Source organism: Eupeodes corollae, chromosome 1 (assembly GCF_945859685.1).
Source record: "Eupeodes corollae chromosome 1, idEupCoro1.1, whole genome shotgun sequence".
NCBI classification, from domain to species: domain Eukaryota; kingdom Metazoa; phylum Arthropoda; class Insecta; order Diptera; family Syrphidae; genus Eupeodes; species Eupeodes corollae.
The window spans coordinates 206,345,680-206,365,416 of NC_079147.1; the positions used below are offsets into that span (position 1 = coordinate 206,345,680).

The 19,737-nt window shown below is 31.6% G+C and overlaps 1 protein-coding gene across 1 annotated transcript in view; it reads left to right on the plus strand.

The window, feature by feature from the left end:
- The window catches only part of LOC129938572 (steroid receptor seven-up, isoforms B/C), a 47,721-nt gene extending 34,924 nt beyond the window's left edge, over positions 1–12,797 (plus strand). Inside the window, exons 4-5 of the mRNA XM_056046211.1 lie at positions 11,272–11,429; positions 11,546–12,797. Coding sequence (XP_055902186.1) covers positions 11,272–11,429; positions 11,546–11,662 — 275 coding nt within the window. The 3' untranslated portion in view covers positions 11,663–12,797. The remainder of the gene's footprint in view (positions 1–11,271; positions 11,430–11,545) is intronic.
- Positions 12,798–19,737: the final 6,940 nt, after the last annotated feature.

Genomic DNA, 19,737 nt, shown 5'->3' on the forward strand with positions numbered 1-19,737 from the left:
ACCTCATTTCTTTTTATTCCACTTAATTAGGAGGAAAATTCCAAAAGCGTCTCTTAAGCACAACCAAAAACAACAACAACAAAAAGACTCTCCAATTGTTTGTCCAAAAGAAAGACGAAAAGAGAAGACTTTTGGTTTGTTGTTGTTGTTGAAATAATATCCAAATCTGGACACAAAGCATTTAAGCCATCAAATTTACCATATAAACAATTGCCAAAGTCACCACTCTTCTCGGAGGCGAAATTCATAAAAATCCTCGTCATCATTATCAATTCAATTGACTTAAGCTTCTAAAACGAGGCTCTCAGACTCTCGCTTCAAGTCCATGAAATATCCCAAAATATACTTCCATCCATAGGTATACCTTACCTACCGAGTACTGAGTGCCGCGGTGGAGTACCAAGTACCGAGTACCGAGTACCGACCTTTCCTACAAAACAAACGATCGTCATCATTATCATGCCACACACTCCATGGATGGCTTATGGACTATTTGGCATGGGGCTTCCTCCTTCTTTTGCTTTTTGTTGTTGATTTAGTTTTTGGAACAAATGCTAAAGCATCAGGAGGAGATTTGCGAGATTCTCTTAAGATTGTTTTTTTTTTGTTTTTTGGTGTTCGCTCCAAAGACTAGATCGTGACCGAACGACTAAATGGATAATGACCGCGCGCTCATCGTCTTCGTCGAAGACGTCGCAAACGGTACGATCGAAGACAACGACGACGATACGATGCGATACGATACGATACTACACTCGTACAATATGTCCAAATGGGCAGAAATGGTTATAAAGTGCTGCACACCTCAGAAGCACCATTTGGAAGCAGCCAAAGAGACCCATATAGTAGACGACAGCAATGACTGCGATCGAAACGACGCGACGATGAGAAAGACGAGACGGATAGACGTGAAGACGTGCGATGCAGCCGAGAACTGCTGAAAATCTCTCCATGAGCTTGGCAGGCTGCAGCTTATAGTAGTCTCTGATGATGTTGATGTTCGGTACTGCTTCTTTTCCTTCTGATGAGGACGATGATGATGATGATGAAGATGCTGATGATCAAAAGGCACAACAGTTGCAGCGCTGTTTTTTCTTGTGTCTATATGTGGGAATAGGATGTAAGTTCCATGTGTTGGAACTGGGCTGCACTAAGAACTATATAGGCCCCAAAGCGGAACTTCTAGAAGGGAATCCCCGGAAATGAGCTTTTTACTTAGGTTTTTATCAAGGCTTTGCTTTTTCTCCGAATATATTTCTTTCTGGATAATTTTTCAAACTAATATCATAAACAAAATTATTTCAATCTTGATTGGCCTTGAAATATCACAAACTGCTACGTTAAAAATTCTAATTCATAATACTTATACTTCGAAAAACAGCTTGTGGTGGTAAATATTGTCGATTGCTTACATTTTGATTATGGATATCAGAGCTTTCGAATTTCCAGAATTGCAGTAAGTAACAGCAGAACTTTACAAAAGGCTTATCGTAGAAGCCTCTTTCAATATTTCTACCAATGTATCACAATAGCTGCATTACTTACTTAAGTCTTATTTGAAACAAGTTCTTCAAGTCTATGTTTTATATCTTTCTTATATACCAATTTCAGCTTCTTTAATCAAATGCCTTGAAATATAACAGAATCTTATGAATAGTAAATGGTTTAATAGTCGCGACATTTTTTTCTGTAATTTTGGGCCTTATATTTTTTACAATTCCCACCCTGAGTGTGAATTAAAACGGATTCTATCTGATCAAGCCTGGCCTCCTTGTGCAGAAAAAAAAAACCGAAAATTCATCGACTCGATGTGCATCACCAAATCATGCGCGCCTCTGATGGAAAAGGGGCAACCATGTACCACACTAAAGACCCCAAAAGAAGAAAATCTCAACAACTACAAAAATGAACAACAAAAAAATTACAAATAGTGTCTCCCACAATCCTTCTTGCTCCTTATGTCACTCCCCATCTCTCATCTCAGACTTCTCCATCACGAGGAATAAATGAGAAAGCAAAAAAAAAAGAAAGAAATGTGGAAAATCCAAAACCAATGTTACCCATGATAACAGGGAAGATGGCGCACCTCTTTCAAGGCGACACATACAGAAACAGACATATAGAGACGAGATATGAAGAAGAGGCTGATGAGGGAATAGTATGGGCAGAGCGAGAGTGTGAGACGAGGTATCATCGGAAAACGCGAATTTTCAGGTGTGCTAGGCTCACCTTGTTAAACAGTGTTTTCCGTTAGATGTTCGTCTGTCTTTTTAACCACTTTTTAACTTTGTTTTTATTGTATCTTTACATTTTCACATGGTTTCAGTCTTCAGTGTTCCTCTTCATCTTCAGTCTTATATTGAGTCGGCTGAAATGATGATGGCGCACGGTGGCGGTGCAGCGGCGGTGGAGGCGGGCAGTTGCACAGATGCAACATCATTGCTTGAGCATGCAGAGATACAAATGTATCTATGTATCTACTCGTTGTACCTATACCTATCTACGTGTATATCTGAGAGGCCTCTCGGTGTCAGTCAAACGTTTTCCAACACGATTTGAATGCCTGCCCCGGTTGGAATCCGAGAAGATGCGGCTCAAGCTTATATCAAGCTCTCTGTCTTCGACTTGTACTTCTGCTCCGATCCGACATCATCTCTTGCGCGACCTCATAAAAGATACCCAGTGTCAAGCATAGTAATTATTATGATATTTCGTATTGTTCCTCGGAATGGGATGATATTGCGCTTGCGATGCTTCCTCCCTCCCTTCCCCTTCTATAAGTGAATGCGGTTCTTCTGTAAGCCATCATCGTCGTAGTCGTCATCATCATCACCCGCGCGAAGTACCACTCTTTTCGGGGTGATTATTGATGTTGAATGCATTTATTTTATATTCACCGCTCGCCCGCTGTTGAGCGACTGCGACGCGACGGACGATGGAAGACCAACGCGAGACTACAAACCGTGGTGCAGGCAAAAATCGAATGCATTTTAAATTTTGATTGGAGTCTGGTGATTTCTCGAACGTGCCATGGCTTTGGTGTCAATTGTTGGTCTATGTGCGCTTTCTCGTGTCGTCGCGGTCGTAGTATTCGTCGTTATACGATTCGAGTATATGCCTTCCTATCTAGTCTTGGTCGCCCCACATGCCTCCGCCTCTTTCAATTCGCAAATCTTGAAAGTGTGCCTCATCTATGGAATATGATGCTCACCTCAGCCCCACCATCTCAACGGGCCATGCAACTGCAACATATACGGTACGGTACGGATACGCGCGTTAGAATTGAAAACCGATTGAAATGGAGTGATTGTGCGGCATGGAATGTGAATATATGGGTTTTGGTAATAAACGGTTTCACTTTTTCTTCTTCCATCTCCTTCATAAAGCACAGCTAAACTATAAGCTATAAGGCCAAGTCAAGCCAAAGCCAAAGCCAAGCCAAGCTAAGTCAAGTCAAGACGGTTCGGCCATAGTTGGAGCGAATATATTGGAATATTATTACACGACGAGGTCGTGATGATGGTTTCTTGCCAATATGAAGATTACCCAGATATGACCAACGATATATAAAGCAATTTAGTGGAAAATAAAGGAATTGCTTTTTTTTTCGGGTCTATGCCTTACCTATTGTTGACCATCATCTCATCGCGCGGAATAATGTTAAAGGAGCGTTCTCTCTTCTTCGTCGTCGCGTCGTGGTGTGGGGCTTATGATTCTTTTTCTATTGACCTTCCAGGTTAGGATAGGATTGGTGTTGATATCAATAGGTTGACCTATATATAAAATATGGAGACTCTATAGGTATAGATACTCAAAGCCTGAATTTGATCGTGATGTACCTACATACATACCAAGAGAGAAAGAGAGGTGTAAAAGAATATTATTATTATTATTATTGATGATCAATTTTGTGGATTAGGATAACTTATGGGTGTTGAAATGGAGGAGTTTCAATATGTCCATACCTAGGTGGGTTTTCATTTAGGATTCTTATTTTGAATTTATTAATGGGGCATGTCTAGTATCTTTGATTGTTTATTTTTTATCAAAGACGAAGGAGAAAATGCAACTGTTGCAGTTCATTATACTTGTCTCAAATCCAAAACAGGGATGTGAAAACGTATTAAATAAGTCAATACTGTTGATATTGATAAATCAGAACATTTTCAAACCTATCTTATTTAAAGTAGATACTGTTTTTCAAATCAATAAGGTCTCATTTTATACGACTTTTTTTCTATTATCTGTTAAATGTCGATTGACAAAATCTTTTCTAAAAACTTTTGTGTTCAAACATTTGTTTGTCTTAGATCTAAGTTTGCAAACTTAGTCATATTTAAGTAAAAATATTTGCTTAACAAACACACTTCAAACTGGCTAAGTATTATTGTTTTTAGATAAATATAAACTTCTTAAATTTGGAATAACATCTTTCTTCAAACAAACACTTACGGTATACCAGTTTTTAATTTGTTAAAATTATAAATAAAAACATGACACAATGACTAATAACTCAAGAATGTTACTTTAAGACATAAAGATATTAACCTTGTCACTTTTTGAATATTTGCATGGGGTTTGCCTTGTCGCGAAATTTGGATAGGACTTGAAAACCTTAGTCATTTTCATATCGGGGAAACTGTCGTTATAGACTCAGTGTAAAAATTGAGTCTCATTTCTGTCTCGTGAATTTTAAACAAATGTCAGGGCAGTGTTTGTAAAATATTGAAACAAAATGTAAATTACTGTGAAGTAGGTGTCTTCATTTCGAAATAAACAAAAACCTATGTATTCATATCTTAATACGAGATTTGTTAAGGCTTTACAGAAAAACCAGCTCAAGAAATATACCAAAAAATGGCACGGTCTTTCTTTTACTTTTCGATTTCTTTTACTTAAAAATCTTTAAACTTGGACAAAATGTTGGTTATTTTTTGAAGTTATCTAGACATAAAATGAAATTCAAAATTCACATTCGTGGTTAAAGTTTTCACTATGATTAAAGTAGGTAACTATGTTTTTTTTCGTATTAAGCTTGTCTAGCTTAACCCAGAGTGTTTTAAGCTGACTTAACTGATCATCAACTAACAATAATTTCAATCGGAAATGGTTAGCTTTCCATTTCAAACCATCAAATAATTGTATTACATTCGGAGTTTTAATTCTTTAATAAAGCTTACTCAAAACGGGGGTTTTTTAGGCTTACTTAGAACACAAGTTTTAATTAATATGATCATATTGTAGAGTAGAAATCCTTGTCTTTGAGAAACACTTTAAATCATTTTAGTATCTCACTTCTTGAAATTCTGAATCTTCATTTATGAACTTCATATATGAAGTTCAGAGAAATCTTGAATTTGAATCTTTCGTGGTTTTGAAAAAAACTTTTTGGATAAATGTTTTGTTGCTGATATTAAGTCTAAATTTTAACTTTCTGCTCAAATTTAAAAAATAAAAAACAGATAATTTTTGAAATACAGACATTTGCCGTCTGTCCAACATATTTTCAAAACCTTCATTGTTTCGGCGGCACACACAGTGAAAAGGAAACAAATCACCGATTTTGAAATATTCTTTATTGTTGTCTCGAACTTAATATTTAAGCTTTATATTATGTAACCTTATTATATCCTTCCCCAATAAATGGTAACTAAAACTTAAAGAATTCTTGCAATCGAACCAGAAGTTCCTGAGGGTAGCGCGTTCAAACAAGCAAACAAATAAACAAACTCTTCAGCTTTTGAATATTAGTAAAGAAAGAGATTATAAGGAAAATCCTCATGTTGAACAAAATATACTTTAAGCATTTAAATATGTACTTTTTTTAAAAAATAAATACAAGCTATTAAAAAACCTATTTGGAAATGTAATTTGAATGCCTTGACGAAATTTTTCTCGACCAGCGGAATAGAATGGCATTTAAATTAAAATTTCCTGTGAATTCAGACTTAATTTTAGTTGATTAGGACTAAAAATAAAAATATATAAATAGTAAATTAATAAATATTTCCAAACTCTAACTGCTTACGAATTATGATCTTATATTTTTTTTAACTTTTCCACTCTTTTACCATTTAATTTTTATTGTGTCGGCTTTTTTATTCATTCATTCATATTTCATATGCAATATAAATTTAAAGTTCCATGATAATGGTCTTTCGATTCGACGCACCCATTCGGTGCTATGAGATTTATGCAAACACACAAAACGAGAAACTAAATTCGTTTAAGTTTTCATTTTTTTCATTTATTTGCAAAATGATTGTATTCACTCCATAATTCAGTGTTGCAGAATACAGGGGTGCATCTATGTGCTGCTTGGCCTTTAAATGTTTCAAAAAAGGACACGGGTCTACGAATTGGATTATTCTCTCATTTGTAGGCAAGACTTGTAAGAGAATGCAATCTGTAAGGAACACAATCTTGTATGACTTCAATACAAAGATTACGTTCATTGAATTCTCCTAACGACTGGAACTTAAAATTTGGCAATCTTCAACCTTTTGAGACTTCAAGTGAAAGCATGAAGTCTTTGCATTATTTTGAAGTCTCTGCATTCTTTTAAAGTCTCTGAATTTACTTTTGGAGTCTGCAGCTAATGAACCCAATGTACTTTTATTCATTACAAAATGTATGTCAATTAACATTATTAAAAATAAGTAAGGTCTCAAAACCCAGCCACCTTTAATTTTGTAACGTTGATTTATCACGACTTCGTTTTCCATCTTTGGCAAGTCCTAACATTTTTCCAAATATTTTCAGGGCGAATCCGCTCCTGCCAAAAAAATATACACTTCGAGTACAATCCTCTGAAGCTGATGATGTAGGAAAATGGATTTTGTGCATTTCGCAGCTGGGAAATGGGTTTTTCTTTTGCTTTACTATAGTTTTGTTGCTATTTTGTTATTTGCTCTATTTGAATTCTGTTTATTTGAAAATTCAAATTCAAAATTAACAACATGCATACACAACTTCAGATGGAAGAAGTGTGTAGTGTTGTGAGCGCAGAATGGAAATTTGAATTGAAATTGGATTTCGTTGGTGTTTTGGTTTTTTATTATTGTTATTATATTGGGTTTTCTATGATTATGATTAGACCATGTTTTGTTGGGCTTAATTGACTCCGTTTAAAAAGTGCTGCATGATGGTTAATGAGGTTTTCATTCTCATTTTGGATGCAAACACAAATCTGTATTAGGAACAATGATGCAGGAGGGAGTTTATATCGGTTTTTGATATTATTGTGGCAGTTTGAAATATTGTGGAAATATGAATGGACTTTAATTTTCTATAAAAGGAATTAATCCCATGATGGAAACATTAGTCGTTATAATTATCTTCATTCGTTTACTAAAAATAAAAATTCCACCATCAGAAAATAAATAAATTAATTTATTTTTTATAGCTTATTAAGAAAAAAAAATTGATATTTTATTTTCCATAAAAAAAAACACCCTCAATGTTGACCTCAGAGATAAGAAGTTTAATCTTCGTTTCAAAAATAACAGAATATCTGCTCTTATCTTTACAAATATACGTTGATCACATTTTTACATACAAAATGTTTTATTTTCGTTTTTCAATTATAATTTATATATACATTGAATATCAGCCAAAACAATAAATTAATGGCATTAATTAATACTCGTATGTAGCTACCAACAATTCGATTCGATTTGACTATCAATACGGTATATACATAACTTATACCTAATTCGTACATATTGGAATCAAAAACAAAACTAAGACGTAGAATGTTTTATTGGACTTTAAAACCAATTCACTTATGATTATAAAGAGAGTCATGCAAAGCAGAATAAATTCCTTTTGTCTGAAATTAAAAATTCAATTGTGAAATACTTAATTCTGTTATGTACTTGTTGTCACTTAAAAATTGAATGAACATTTTATGCTATTTAATTCATTTAAAGTAAAAAAAATGACATTTACAATAAAAAGAAAATGAAAATGTTGTTGGGGATTGCTTTGTTTTTAAATTAAATAAAATCGGAGTGAAAATAAAGAAATCATTTTTATATATTTTTCATGAATAGAGATAAGTTTGGAAAATTAGTTGAGGTGGAATAGGTTTTTGTATATTAAATTTACTGTCATAAAAACATAATTTACCACATTTTCCACTATCCATAAGATTCACGTAGATTAAGGAAACTTAAAAATTTAAAATTTTCGGTACGTGTATCTCCAAACATCTCGTGTCGAAGGATCAGAAGCGATATGTCGTCAAAAAGTTCGGAAAGATTTTTGCGTTGAAGTCTGATCTGGCTGTCATCTTATTATAAGATAAATAAATAAATTAAAGTGTGTGGCGCAACAGTTCATGAATCCCTCCTCCATTGGATTAGTAACTACCTTTCGAATCGTTCAATACAAGTGGTATTGGATGGATTCAAACCTGAAAACTATAAAATAAATGCTGGTGTGCCCCAGGGCTCTGTTTTATCTCCAACACTCTTTCTCATTTTTATTAATGATCTCTTGTCTGCAACTTCTTATCCAATACATTGTTTCGCTGACGATGGTACTCTTAGTTTTCATATTCGTTTTCAGATTCACACCCTCTTCTTCGGATGTGGAACTTCAACGACAAAATATGATAAGCTCATTAAATTCCGACCTAAACAGCAGTGTACAATGGTGAATAAGAAACCGCGTGGAATTTAATGCTTCGAAAACGCAATGCTGTCTTGTATCGCTAAATCGAAGTATACGCCCCTTGCCATTATCCATTAATGGCACTTGCATCGAGGAAACTGAACATCTCGATATTCTCGGTATGTGTATTATCAACCACTTTTTGTTGAACGATCACATACGCGATGTCGCCAAAAATTCCGCAAGATGTTTTCTAAGGCGATGAAAGAAGTTTTTCTCCCCCTCTGATCTGGCTGTTATTTACAAGACTTAAATACGTCCAAAGCTTGAGTATAACTCTCATATCTGGGCTGGTGCTCCCGCAACTTACTTAAGCCTATTGGATAGTATTGAACGTACATTGATTGGTGATATTACCATCATAAGATCATTTACGTCAATTGAACATCGTCGAAATGTTTCTTGTCTCACCCTCTTCTACCGTCATTTTAATGGTTAATGCTCTAGAGAAATAGCCAGCTACATTCCTCCCCTTAAACAGTTCAACCGTAACATTCCTAGTTTGTTGGTGACGACATAATCGTTGAATCATTTACGTATCTTGTCCAACCGTCTTTTACAGTTATTTTTACGGATCTCATCAAGTAATTCAAACGTAAAACTGTCGTAAATTTGAATGTTCATCAGTACTCCCTCCAACAAACTTCGGTTGTACCCTGAAGTGTAGAGATACGGTCTTTAACCGAACTACACAAATGTTTAATGCTTTGCCTCATTCTTTCTTTAAAATTTAACGATGAAGTCAAAATGATGGAATAAATTTAAACCTATGTTTTCGGCGGGCCCACACTTAGGTCAGGGAACATTATATACTAAAATAATAAACATAATTACACTGGTCGAAAAGGTTTTTGTACTGGCATTCATATTAATTTGATGGCCTTTATTCAAATCTGACTCCAAAATTACTCAGGTTTTTAAGTTATTAGCTACTTATTGAACATCAAAAAATAAAAAACAAACAAAAGCTTTTTGGGGCTATATTATTTTATGATAAAACTCGAAATGGTTTTTTAAGAACATGTTTCAGTTAAATTATTTATAGTATTTCATAAAACTTTCGAAAAATCTGGACCATTTCACCTGTCTCTTGTTGCAAAAATATAAAAATTGTGTTGAAAACGGGTACTTTTTAAATTAATTCAGATTGTTAAAATGCAAAATTATCATTCAGTTAATTGTTTTTAGGATATATTTTGTTTCACCTCGGTCTTTAGAACCCTGTTTTTGGTTGGGTTGAGCATTTTTAAACGGTATTAAGGCAAAATTCGAATTCAGAAAAACACAATCCTTCAAAATAATATTGTTTTGTTTGTGTAATTTAAAAAGTCGTAAATTTGTGAACCCGTAAGAAAAATATTATTTTTTGAAAATGTAACATACGCAAATAATTATTAGGCGGTTTTGACCACGCTTGCCGTGATTTAGGATGTACAATTGGTTTTTAGAAGATACGACGAAAATATTGATAAAACTCGAGGCTACCGACATTTTTTCACCTTGAATTTCTTTCAAACAAGAAATACATTCACGGTCAATAAAAAATAACTATTCATTTACATTAAAATTTAGTTTTCGATGAATTTGTGATTTTTGAATTATACTTTCTGAATTGCCAATGGGAAATTGTGTCTGATTGTTTCTAGCAACTTTTATATTGTATCTGTTTTTAGAGTTTCACTTAAAAATAGGTGCGATCCTCTTCTCCGTTCAAAAATATCAATTTCTAATTCGTGGAGTATTACAATTCACTCAAATTTGCACGGAAATATAAATTCACTGGAATTTGTATTTCCTAACTTTTCCTAATTTCAGAATTTCGTAATTATTAAAAAAAAATACAAGGTAATACAATTTTACATAATACAAAAATACACTCAACAAATAATTTTAGATGCTTTCTCCTAATTATATTCGATCAATTTCATAAATTATTTTGACAAATTAGTTAAAAGGTCTTTAGAATTCTTTCTTGATAAACACAAAGAAAAGATCTGCTTTTCAGTAGGTGTACTAACATTATTAGATTGCATACAAAATATTATAACAAGTCTTTCTTGATTAAGTTTAGTGTTTTTAAAATATAAGTTTAAAATTATGTTTACGGTTTAATTTTAAAGCCTATTTTACTGTTTTTAAATTAAAAGACTAAAATTTAGAAATCTTGAACAAATACTAAATTACAAATAAATTTTTATACTTATTTAAACGTTTGCATTTTTAAAAATTAGTTAAACTTTTTTTTAAATCTAATAAATCTATTTTTTTTTTTTTCAAAAATGTTGTAATTTCAAAAATTACAAAATTTATTTTTCAAACTATTAAAACTATTAAATTTATACATACAATGTATGAGTATTAAGTTTATATACGTTTGGTTATAATTATTTTACTAAAAAAAAAACTGAACAATAGTGATCTTATAATTTTATTCCCTTTTGTGGTTTTTATTTCAATCTCAAAAGGGCTTAAAATTGTGGAAGAAAATAGGAACTTAATTGACAAAGACTTGATTTAAATATAAATTATGTGCAATACAAAATTCAATTCCATTTTTCATTTATTAATTGATGTTTTCGTTTTTCTAATTCACAGATGCATGTGGTTTATCCGATGTAACGCATATAGAAACGCTACAAGAAAAATCACAATGTGCTCTGGAAGAATACTGTCGAACACAATATCCAAATCAGCCCACAAGATTTGGAAAACTCCTGCTAAGATTACCTTCGCTGAGAACTGTTTCGTCACAAGTAAGTATTGAAATGTTTTAATCTAAATTAAGCTTCTATTTTGTTTTCTGTTTTAAATTTGTTACTAAATTGTTTTATTAAAAATTATTTAATTTTTTGTTTTGTTTAAATTGCAGGTCATTGAACAATTGTTTTTTGTACGCCTAGTCGGTAAAACACCCATCGAAACCCTCATCCGTGATATGCTGCTCTCTGGCAATAGTTTCTCTTGGCCGTATTTACCTTCGATGTGACATACAATGTGGCGACAATTGACAACAACTTGATCATCCGCCTCCACAGCCGTTGCTGCTGCAGCAGCTGCCTGTGCCAATGCAGCGACAGCAGCAGCCGATGGCAGTGGTGTTGGAGGAGTATTCCTGGGTCCAGTATCAGCAGCAGCATCAGTATCAGCAACAACAACACCAACCGGAACATCGCCCATGATGACGCCATCATTCGCCCCATCTACCTTTGCCACATCGGCAATGCGTAGAAATTCCCCACTGGCCGCCATGGTGCCTACTTCGTTGTCAAATTACTACGATAGCGCCGCCATGATGGCTGCCGCAGCAGCCGCCGCAATGTCAGTTGACAATGCCAATAATAATATCATGGCAGGTAATAACACCACCAGTTACCACCATCAACATGTCAATAATTTTCATCAACATCACCAGTTGACAAGTAGTGACATTGATATGTCACTGTCAAATTCATCAACAGCAACAACTGCAACGCCATCTAGCGGTGGTAGTGGTGGTAATTTGGGTGCAGGCAAACATGGCAGTGACAGTAGCAGTGGAAGAATGCCATCGCCACCAAGTCTAATCGATATCAGTGAAGTTCCTCTAAATGTGGATGTCAAGTAGGGTTAAAAAAGACAAAAAAAAATATAAAAAATTCTATTAAATAAATTATTAAAAAAAAATAAAAAAAAAAAACTTAAAAACAAATAAAAACAAAAAAATATGTACGAAGAGTTAGGATAATTTTCTTATAGAGTTAGGGTGGTAAAACTTTTAAATATTATTTTAGGTTTTATTTTCATTTTTTGGTTGAAAGAGCGATCAGTGCGGTTATTTTTATTTAAATAGAATTTAATTTTGTATTTCCTTGTAAATAAATGTCTTATAATTAAGTTTTAGGGACAAAAAACAAAAAACAAATACAAACAAACATCAAGCCAAATTTTGATTTTAGTAAATTTAAAAAAAAAATATAAAAACACACAAAAAACTTATAAGAATGAGGCTCTTAAAAAAAAAAGAATTTATATTAAAAATAATCCCAGTTCAAAATTAACTTTTTTCAACTTATTATAAAAATTAAAATTATAAAAGAAAAAATCAAAACAAATCAAATCGTCAAACGAACAAAAACAAAAACTATATCAACTCGAATGGCACTGAAAATACTTAATTTATTATTTTTACAAAATACTCTGTGTCATTGAGTAATCATTCATTTTAATCCTTTAGATTTTATTTTAACACCAATACTTAGTGGCAATCTTTTTTGTTTTTTTGTTTTTAATTTAAGAAAAATATTAAATAAATCTTTTTTTTTCTTTTGCAATGTATTTTAATGATTTTTCCCATTGTTATCTTAAAGATAACATTTTTTGTATATAGACAATTTATATAGATAGATTTATAAACATTTTGCACATTTTGTGTTTTTTATATAAATAATTAAATTTTATTTTTAAGGAAATTTTTATTTAAATATAAAAATAAAAAAATACAAGTGCAAGATTATTTTTTAAGTTTTGTTTTATTGAGAGAAATAAAGAAATTTATATAAACAAATAAAAATAATTTTTTTTAGTTCAAAAAAAGAATTTCTGTTTTATTTTTTTATTAGTTTTTCGTTAGAATTTTGTTTTCTAATCACTTCCACGAAAACTAGATTGCACTGGATGATAAAATGCAGGAACGCTCTTGGACAAAACAAATCAAAAAATTCAATAAAAGTGCTTAAATTTAAAGAGCCTCAAATTGACTTGTCTGCCTACAGTCCGACATGGAACCCTGAACAGCTGCCTCCAAGTCACTCTGAGTTGATTAATTTTATTTTGAATTTTACTAAATCCTTAAGTTGGATTACCAGATAATTTTGTGTACACCCTAACAAAATTAGAAATGTAGCTAGAAATATAATATGCGAAAGCCTAAAAAAAGTAAATAAGGAGTAAACTTTAAAAGTTTATATAATATTGTAAATTTGAAAAAAAATTAATTATAAAAATAAAAATTGTTGTAAAATATTGAGGATAATTAACCCCTTGCAAAACAAAAACACATACAAAATTATTGGTCATTGTTTTTTATTCTTTATTTATAACAATTCTATTGTAAAATATTAAATTTTGTGTAGTTTCTTTTAAAAAAATCAATCTCATAAATTTATAAATAAAAACTACTCGTATGTATACAAGATTTTAAGTAAATTATCTATAAAGTATTATAATGTAAATATTAAATAAAAATATAGTTATTATATTTTTAGTGAGTAAGAATGTAAAATAGAATTATATTAAAAAGAAAAAGAAAAACAATATATAAACAAATTTAATTATAAACATTATAAAATATAAATAAAAAAAAGTAATAAAAATAAATAGAAAATTCCTAAAATTTTGTTTTGTCAATATATTGAAATAATACTCTGGTTATTTATTTTTTATTTAAGTGATAGAAGTTTAAAAAAAAAATAAAAATATTAATTTAATAAACAGAAATTATTAATTATTTATTTGACTTTTCGAGAAATGGTGAATGTGGTAAGTAATCAATAAAGTTTATAAAATTTAAGGAAGACAAGAGGTAAACTGATATGAAAACTTCTTCAGTCTAAATGTGCTTCCATTGGCAAGCGCAAACGAAGTACCTGACTTCATATAAGAAATCGATACTGTTTTTACATTTTTTTTTCTGTTGCACCAGGAGATCAGAATTGCAAGTAGGTTTTTGTTTACGTGGGAAGTAAAATATTTCGGACACTCACACATACTTGTTTTTGTTTTTTGGATACATATATTTTTGATGTATCTCTTTTCATCATTTTGTTTCTTTGTGTGTTCGCCAATATAGGAGGAGCCATTTTAAAAGAAAAAAATATGTATGTAAGTATGTATACCTATGTAGCTCCAAATGTGATTCTTTAATTTCATACAAGTGTACTCTGTTGTACCAGGCGATCAGAATTAAAAGCAAGGGATTTACAGAACTATTTCTTGGAATAGAAGAAAAAGCACAAAACAAAAATTACTAACACATGCTAACAAACCTATTGCTGATGTGGCATGAGTGATAGAGATGGATAATACCTGAGTCGATCTTTGCTCATTAGTTGGATAGAGCAAAACAATGCAAGTTAATTTTTTTGAGCTTTGATATTTTTGTTTTCTTAATTTACTATTGGTCATTGTAACGATCTGCCCTCTAACACCGTTTAGAACACATGTATGCACGAAACTGTAATTAAATATGTGTCTTAGATTAGTGATGTGAAAATTGTCTACATTCGTTACTTAATCAAAGAGCGCTCGATACTTAAAAGTAGTTATTCGTCTTATCGATATAACCAATTCGAGCTATAGTTTTTTTTTCTGATGGGAGAATATCGGTGAAAAAATATTTCCGAAGTATTTCGCTGTCGGAGATATTTTGGAAAACAATTGGAATGAAATTTGTTGCAATCTCCGAATTACTTTTTCGTATGCGAAGAAGATTTAGCTAAAAAATTCATACATTTCGTACAAATCGGAAAAGAAAATGTTGAACCTATCGGTCACCTCGATATAAGTGATTGTTATGCAAAAAATTTGAAGCTATCAAACAAACAAATATATTTTCTGTTCTGTTTTTTTCTAGAAGAAAGACATTTATTAGGTACGTTTTCTATATTTCATGAAACGCAAATTAAAATTAATTAGTGCTTAACCTGATGTCTTTTGGCATTATCCGAAAAATGTTTAGAAATACGCTAAGAAGTTAGGAGAAGCACATTTTAATACTCAATACTTAGCGACATTTTTGTATTATATTTGTTTTTCATTTACCTTTTTAATAACTTTCTCTTTATTATCCTAAAGAAAACAATTTTTTGTATAAAGACAATTTATTTATAGGTATACATTATTTAAAACAATTTTATACATTTTGTGTTTTTTTTTTAATATAAATAATGACAAGTGCAAGAGAGTCTTGAGAGAAATGTATATAAGAAAATAAAAATATTTTTTTTTTGTTAAAAAAAAGTTTTCCTGTTTTATTTTGTATAAGTTTTTCGTTATATTTTTTTTGTATTAAAAGGCTGCTGTTTTCGAATCAATTTTACTAAAAATAAATAGTTCTTGAAGTAGGAAGGGAAATTCTGTGATCGGCTGCCTCCATGTCACTCCGAGTTGATCAATTTTATTTTTAATTTTGTATGAAGTTTAAGATGACTGCAGGTTTTAGACACTCTAAATATTAAAAAAAAGTTGTGAATATATTATGAAGAAAACTAAAACAATCTTAATTACTACTTAAATATAAAAGATTAAACCTTTAGAGTTATAGTATTATTGTAAATTTGACAAAAAAAAATGTTGTAAAATATTAAGGAAAACTATTAAAAAAACACAACAAATTATTAGTTGTCATGTTTTTTTTTCATAAATTTAGAAATAAAAGCTTTGTATACATGCTTATAAGAATCATAAGTAACAAAAACTACTATAAAAATTTTATATTTTAGTGATAGGAGTTTATATTAAATTTAATAAATAGAACAGAAAATAATAGTCATTGATTTATCTTTTCAAGAGATGGAAAACAAAAGCTTAGAGGATACAAAATATTATGAGTGAGGTAAGCAATAAATATTAAAAAGGAATTGTTGGTCTTCTTCGGAAAAAAATTTCAAATGAGCTTCACTATCCCCCTTGCAAACGAAGTTCTCAAATATTTTCATAAAATTTTGTCCTATGCATTAGGAGATCAGAATTGTAAGTAGGTTCATTTTATTCATGTGGGAAGAAAAATATTTCAGTAACTCACACATACTTTATTTATTTTGAACACATGCATTTTAATTGTATTTCTGTTTCTATTTTTTTGTTTCTCATTTTTCGGCAACTAAGGAGGAGCCATTTTGAAAAAAATATATTATAATATAGTATATATTTATATATTATAAGTATGCATGAGATTAAATGCTAGAAAATCGTATTTGGTTGGTTGATCCCCAAGGAACAGAAGAGAAAAACAAGGCAAGTGTAAAAAATACTGCTACTTCCAAAACATTGCTGAGTTGGCAATGAGTGAAAGAGAAGGGTATTAACTGAGTCGATCAATGATCGATAGTTGGAAATAAAGTAATGCAAAAATTAACTTTTTTTTACTCATGGTCGCCTGGTGCATTTTAAAGAATTCGACCCGTTATTGGTTTTAAAAAGATTAAAGAAATTCTTTGTATTCAGGAGTTGATCATGATAGGTAGGTAGTAAGCAAATTATGTTAGTCTTACTTAAGCTTTTTTATTTTTGGTCTCTTACTTAACTCATAGACCAGTTCAAGATCCCCACTTACACCCTTCTATAACCCATGTATGTTGTAGGAACTGTAGTTGATTTAGACTAGTGATGTGAAAATTCTTTACATTCTTTACTTCTCTATAGAGTTTTCGAATAACTGCTTTAAAGTAGTTATTCGTCGGAAGCGTATCGGAATCTCGCGTTTTAAAATGTCGTATAATTTGTTTTTCAATTTCGATTTTGCAATCAAAACTAGTTGTTTAATTTAAAAAAATCGCGCGAAACAACTAGTTATGATTGCAAAATCGGGATAATAAAAAACGGTATTATAAGAAACGGGATTACAAGAAGCGGGATTTTAAAAAATCGGGGTTATAAGAAACGGGATTTTAAATTCGGAATTTTACGAAACGGGAATATAAAAACCGGGATATCGAACACAACCCTTATTCGTGTAATCGATATAACCAATTCGAGAGTTCGGTTTTTTTCTGATGGGAGAAAATATATTTCCGCGTTGGTTTGCTGTTGAAGATACAAAATTCATTAATTTCGTACAAATTAGAGAAAATTCTGAACCTATCGGTTACCTCGATAGAAGTGATTGTTATGCAGACAATTTGCAGCTACAAAATTCAAAATATAGCGTTTTTCTGTTTTGTAAAATGCAAAAATACCACGAAAGTGTTAGAGATTTGCTCTTATATAGTCCCGGGCCTGCAGTATTTATAAGTTGTATGTATTCTTTATTTGATTAAACGCGAATTAAATATGACAGGTGCTTATTTTCAGACAAATGCCCTGAAATATGGTAAAACGTTAGGGAAAGCACATTTCAATACTCAATACTTATACTCTTTTTAATATTTTTTTTTCCCGTGTTATCTAAAAGAAAACAATTTTTTGTATAAAGACAATTTTTATAGATTGATTTAGAAACGTTGTATGCATTTAGTGTTGTTTTATATAAATAATGACATTTTATTTTTAAGAAACTTTTTTTTAATTGTAAAAATAAAAACAAAAATACAAGTGCAAGAGAGTTTTGAGAGGGATAAAATGTAAACAAATACAAATACATTTTTTGATTAGAATACTTTTAGGTTTATTTTGTATTAGTTCTATTTTTTATAAGAAGGCTGCGATTTTCAAACCAATTTTGCAAAAAATAGTTAGGTCTAGAAGCAAAAACCATCAACTGCCTATAAAAACGAACCAACCCAAAAATCATCTGGAGCGTCTAGTTGACTTCAATACATACAGCCCGAAGTAAAATTTTCCTTAAATCCTGAACAGCTGCCTCCAAGTCACTCTAAGTTGACTTAGTTTCCTTTCAATTTTTTATAAAGTTTAATCAAAAGATCCCAGGATAAACAAAATTATGAGTGAGGTAAGCAAAACTATTTAGATATTAGTCTTCTTCCGACAAACATTTCAAATGCGCTTCCATGATCCTTAAATGCAAACGAAGTTGTAATATTATTTTCAAAAAATGTTCTCTAATGCAACGGGAGATCAGAATTGTAAGTAGGTTAATTTTATTTATGTGGGAAGAAAAATATTTCAGTAACTCACACATACTTTATTTATATTTTATGTGTTTAAAAAAAAGTTTGTATGGGATTAAATTCTAGGTAATCGTAGGTGGTTGGTTGATCCCCAAGGGTATAACATTTCTAACATTTCATTAAAGATCTCTCTGTTTTATCAGGCGAATTGTTTCTGCATTTTTCTGGTAAAATTTAGGAAATACCGCTACTAAAAAACACAGTGCTAATGTGGCAATGAGTGAAAGAGATGGGTAGTAACTAAATCGATCTTTGTTCATTAGTGGAATAAGGGATAAAGCAAAATAATACAAGAAGTAACTTACTTCTTTTCATGGCCGCCTGTTGCATATTGTAGAATTCGACCCGTCATTGGTTTTAAACAGATTAAAGAAATTCTTTGTGTTCACCTGTTGATCATGATAAGTAGGCAAATTATCTTAGTCTTACTTGAGCTTTTTATTTTTATTTTCTTTATTTACTGATACTCCAGTTTAAGATCCCCCCTAACACAGCCAGCTAGAACCCATGTCATCATGGAACTGTAGTTGTTTTGGACTCAAATCAAATCAAATGGGGTGGCGCAACAGTCCGTTGTGAACCAGGGCCTAGTGACTTACAACTCTCAACCATTCCTGTGTGCGAGTACTGTTGTCAGGAATGGAAGGGACCTACAATTTAAGGCCGAATCCGAACGGCTAATTTGAGAAAGCACTTTTTCATGACAAGAATTACTCTTGAAGGATTTGTCAATTCCTCGCAAGAGGCAGTACCCGCGAAAATTATTTTTTTTTTAAATTAAGCTGGCACAGGCAGGGATTGAACCCAAGACCCCTTGCATGACAGTCCAACGCACTAACCATCATGCCACGGGTACTACTAGTTGTTTTGGACTAGTGATGTGAAAATTCGTCATTTCTCCAAAGAGTTATCGTTACTTTAAAGTAGTTAAATCGCAACATTTTTTCTGAATGGAAGATATCGAAAAAATAATATTATGTTTTATATATTTTTTGAGTCGGGACAACAGTTGCAATTGTTGTGTCTAATTAGCTACTAATTACAGAGGTCGACATTGTCAACGTATAGCGACATTTTTTTCAAGGGTTTTCCCGTTTTTAGTATTAGATCCGAAGAGGGTTCAGGTGTGACAATCGGAAAAAATCCTCCCCATTTGAGATTAAAAAATTAGCATTGTTCGTTTAGTATTTGGAGACAGTAGTTGAAGTACTATGAGTGCATTTTATTAGTTAATAAA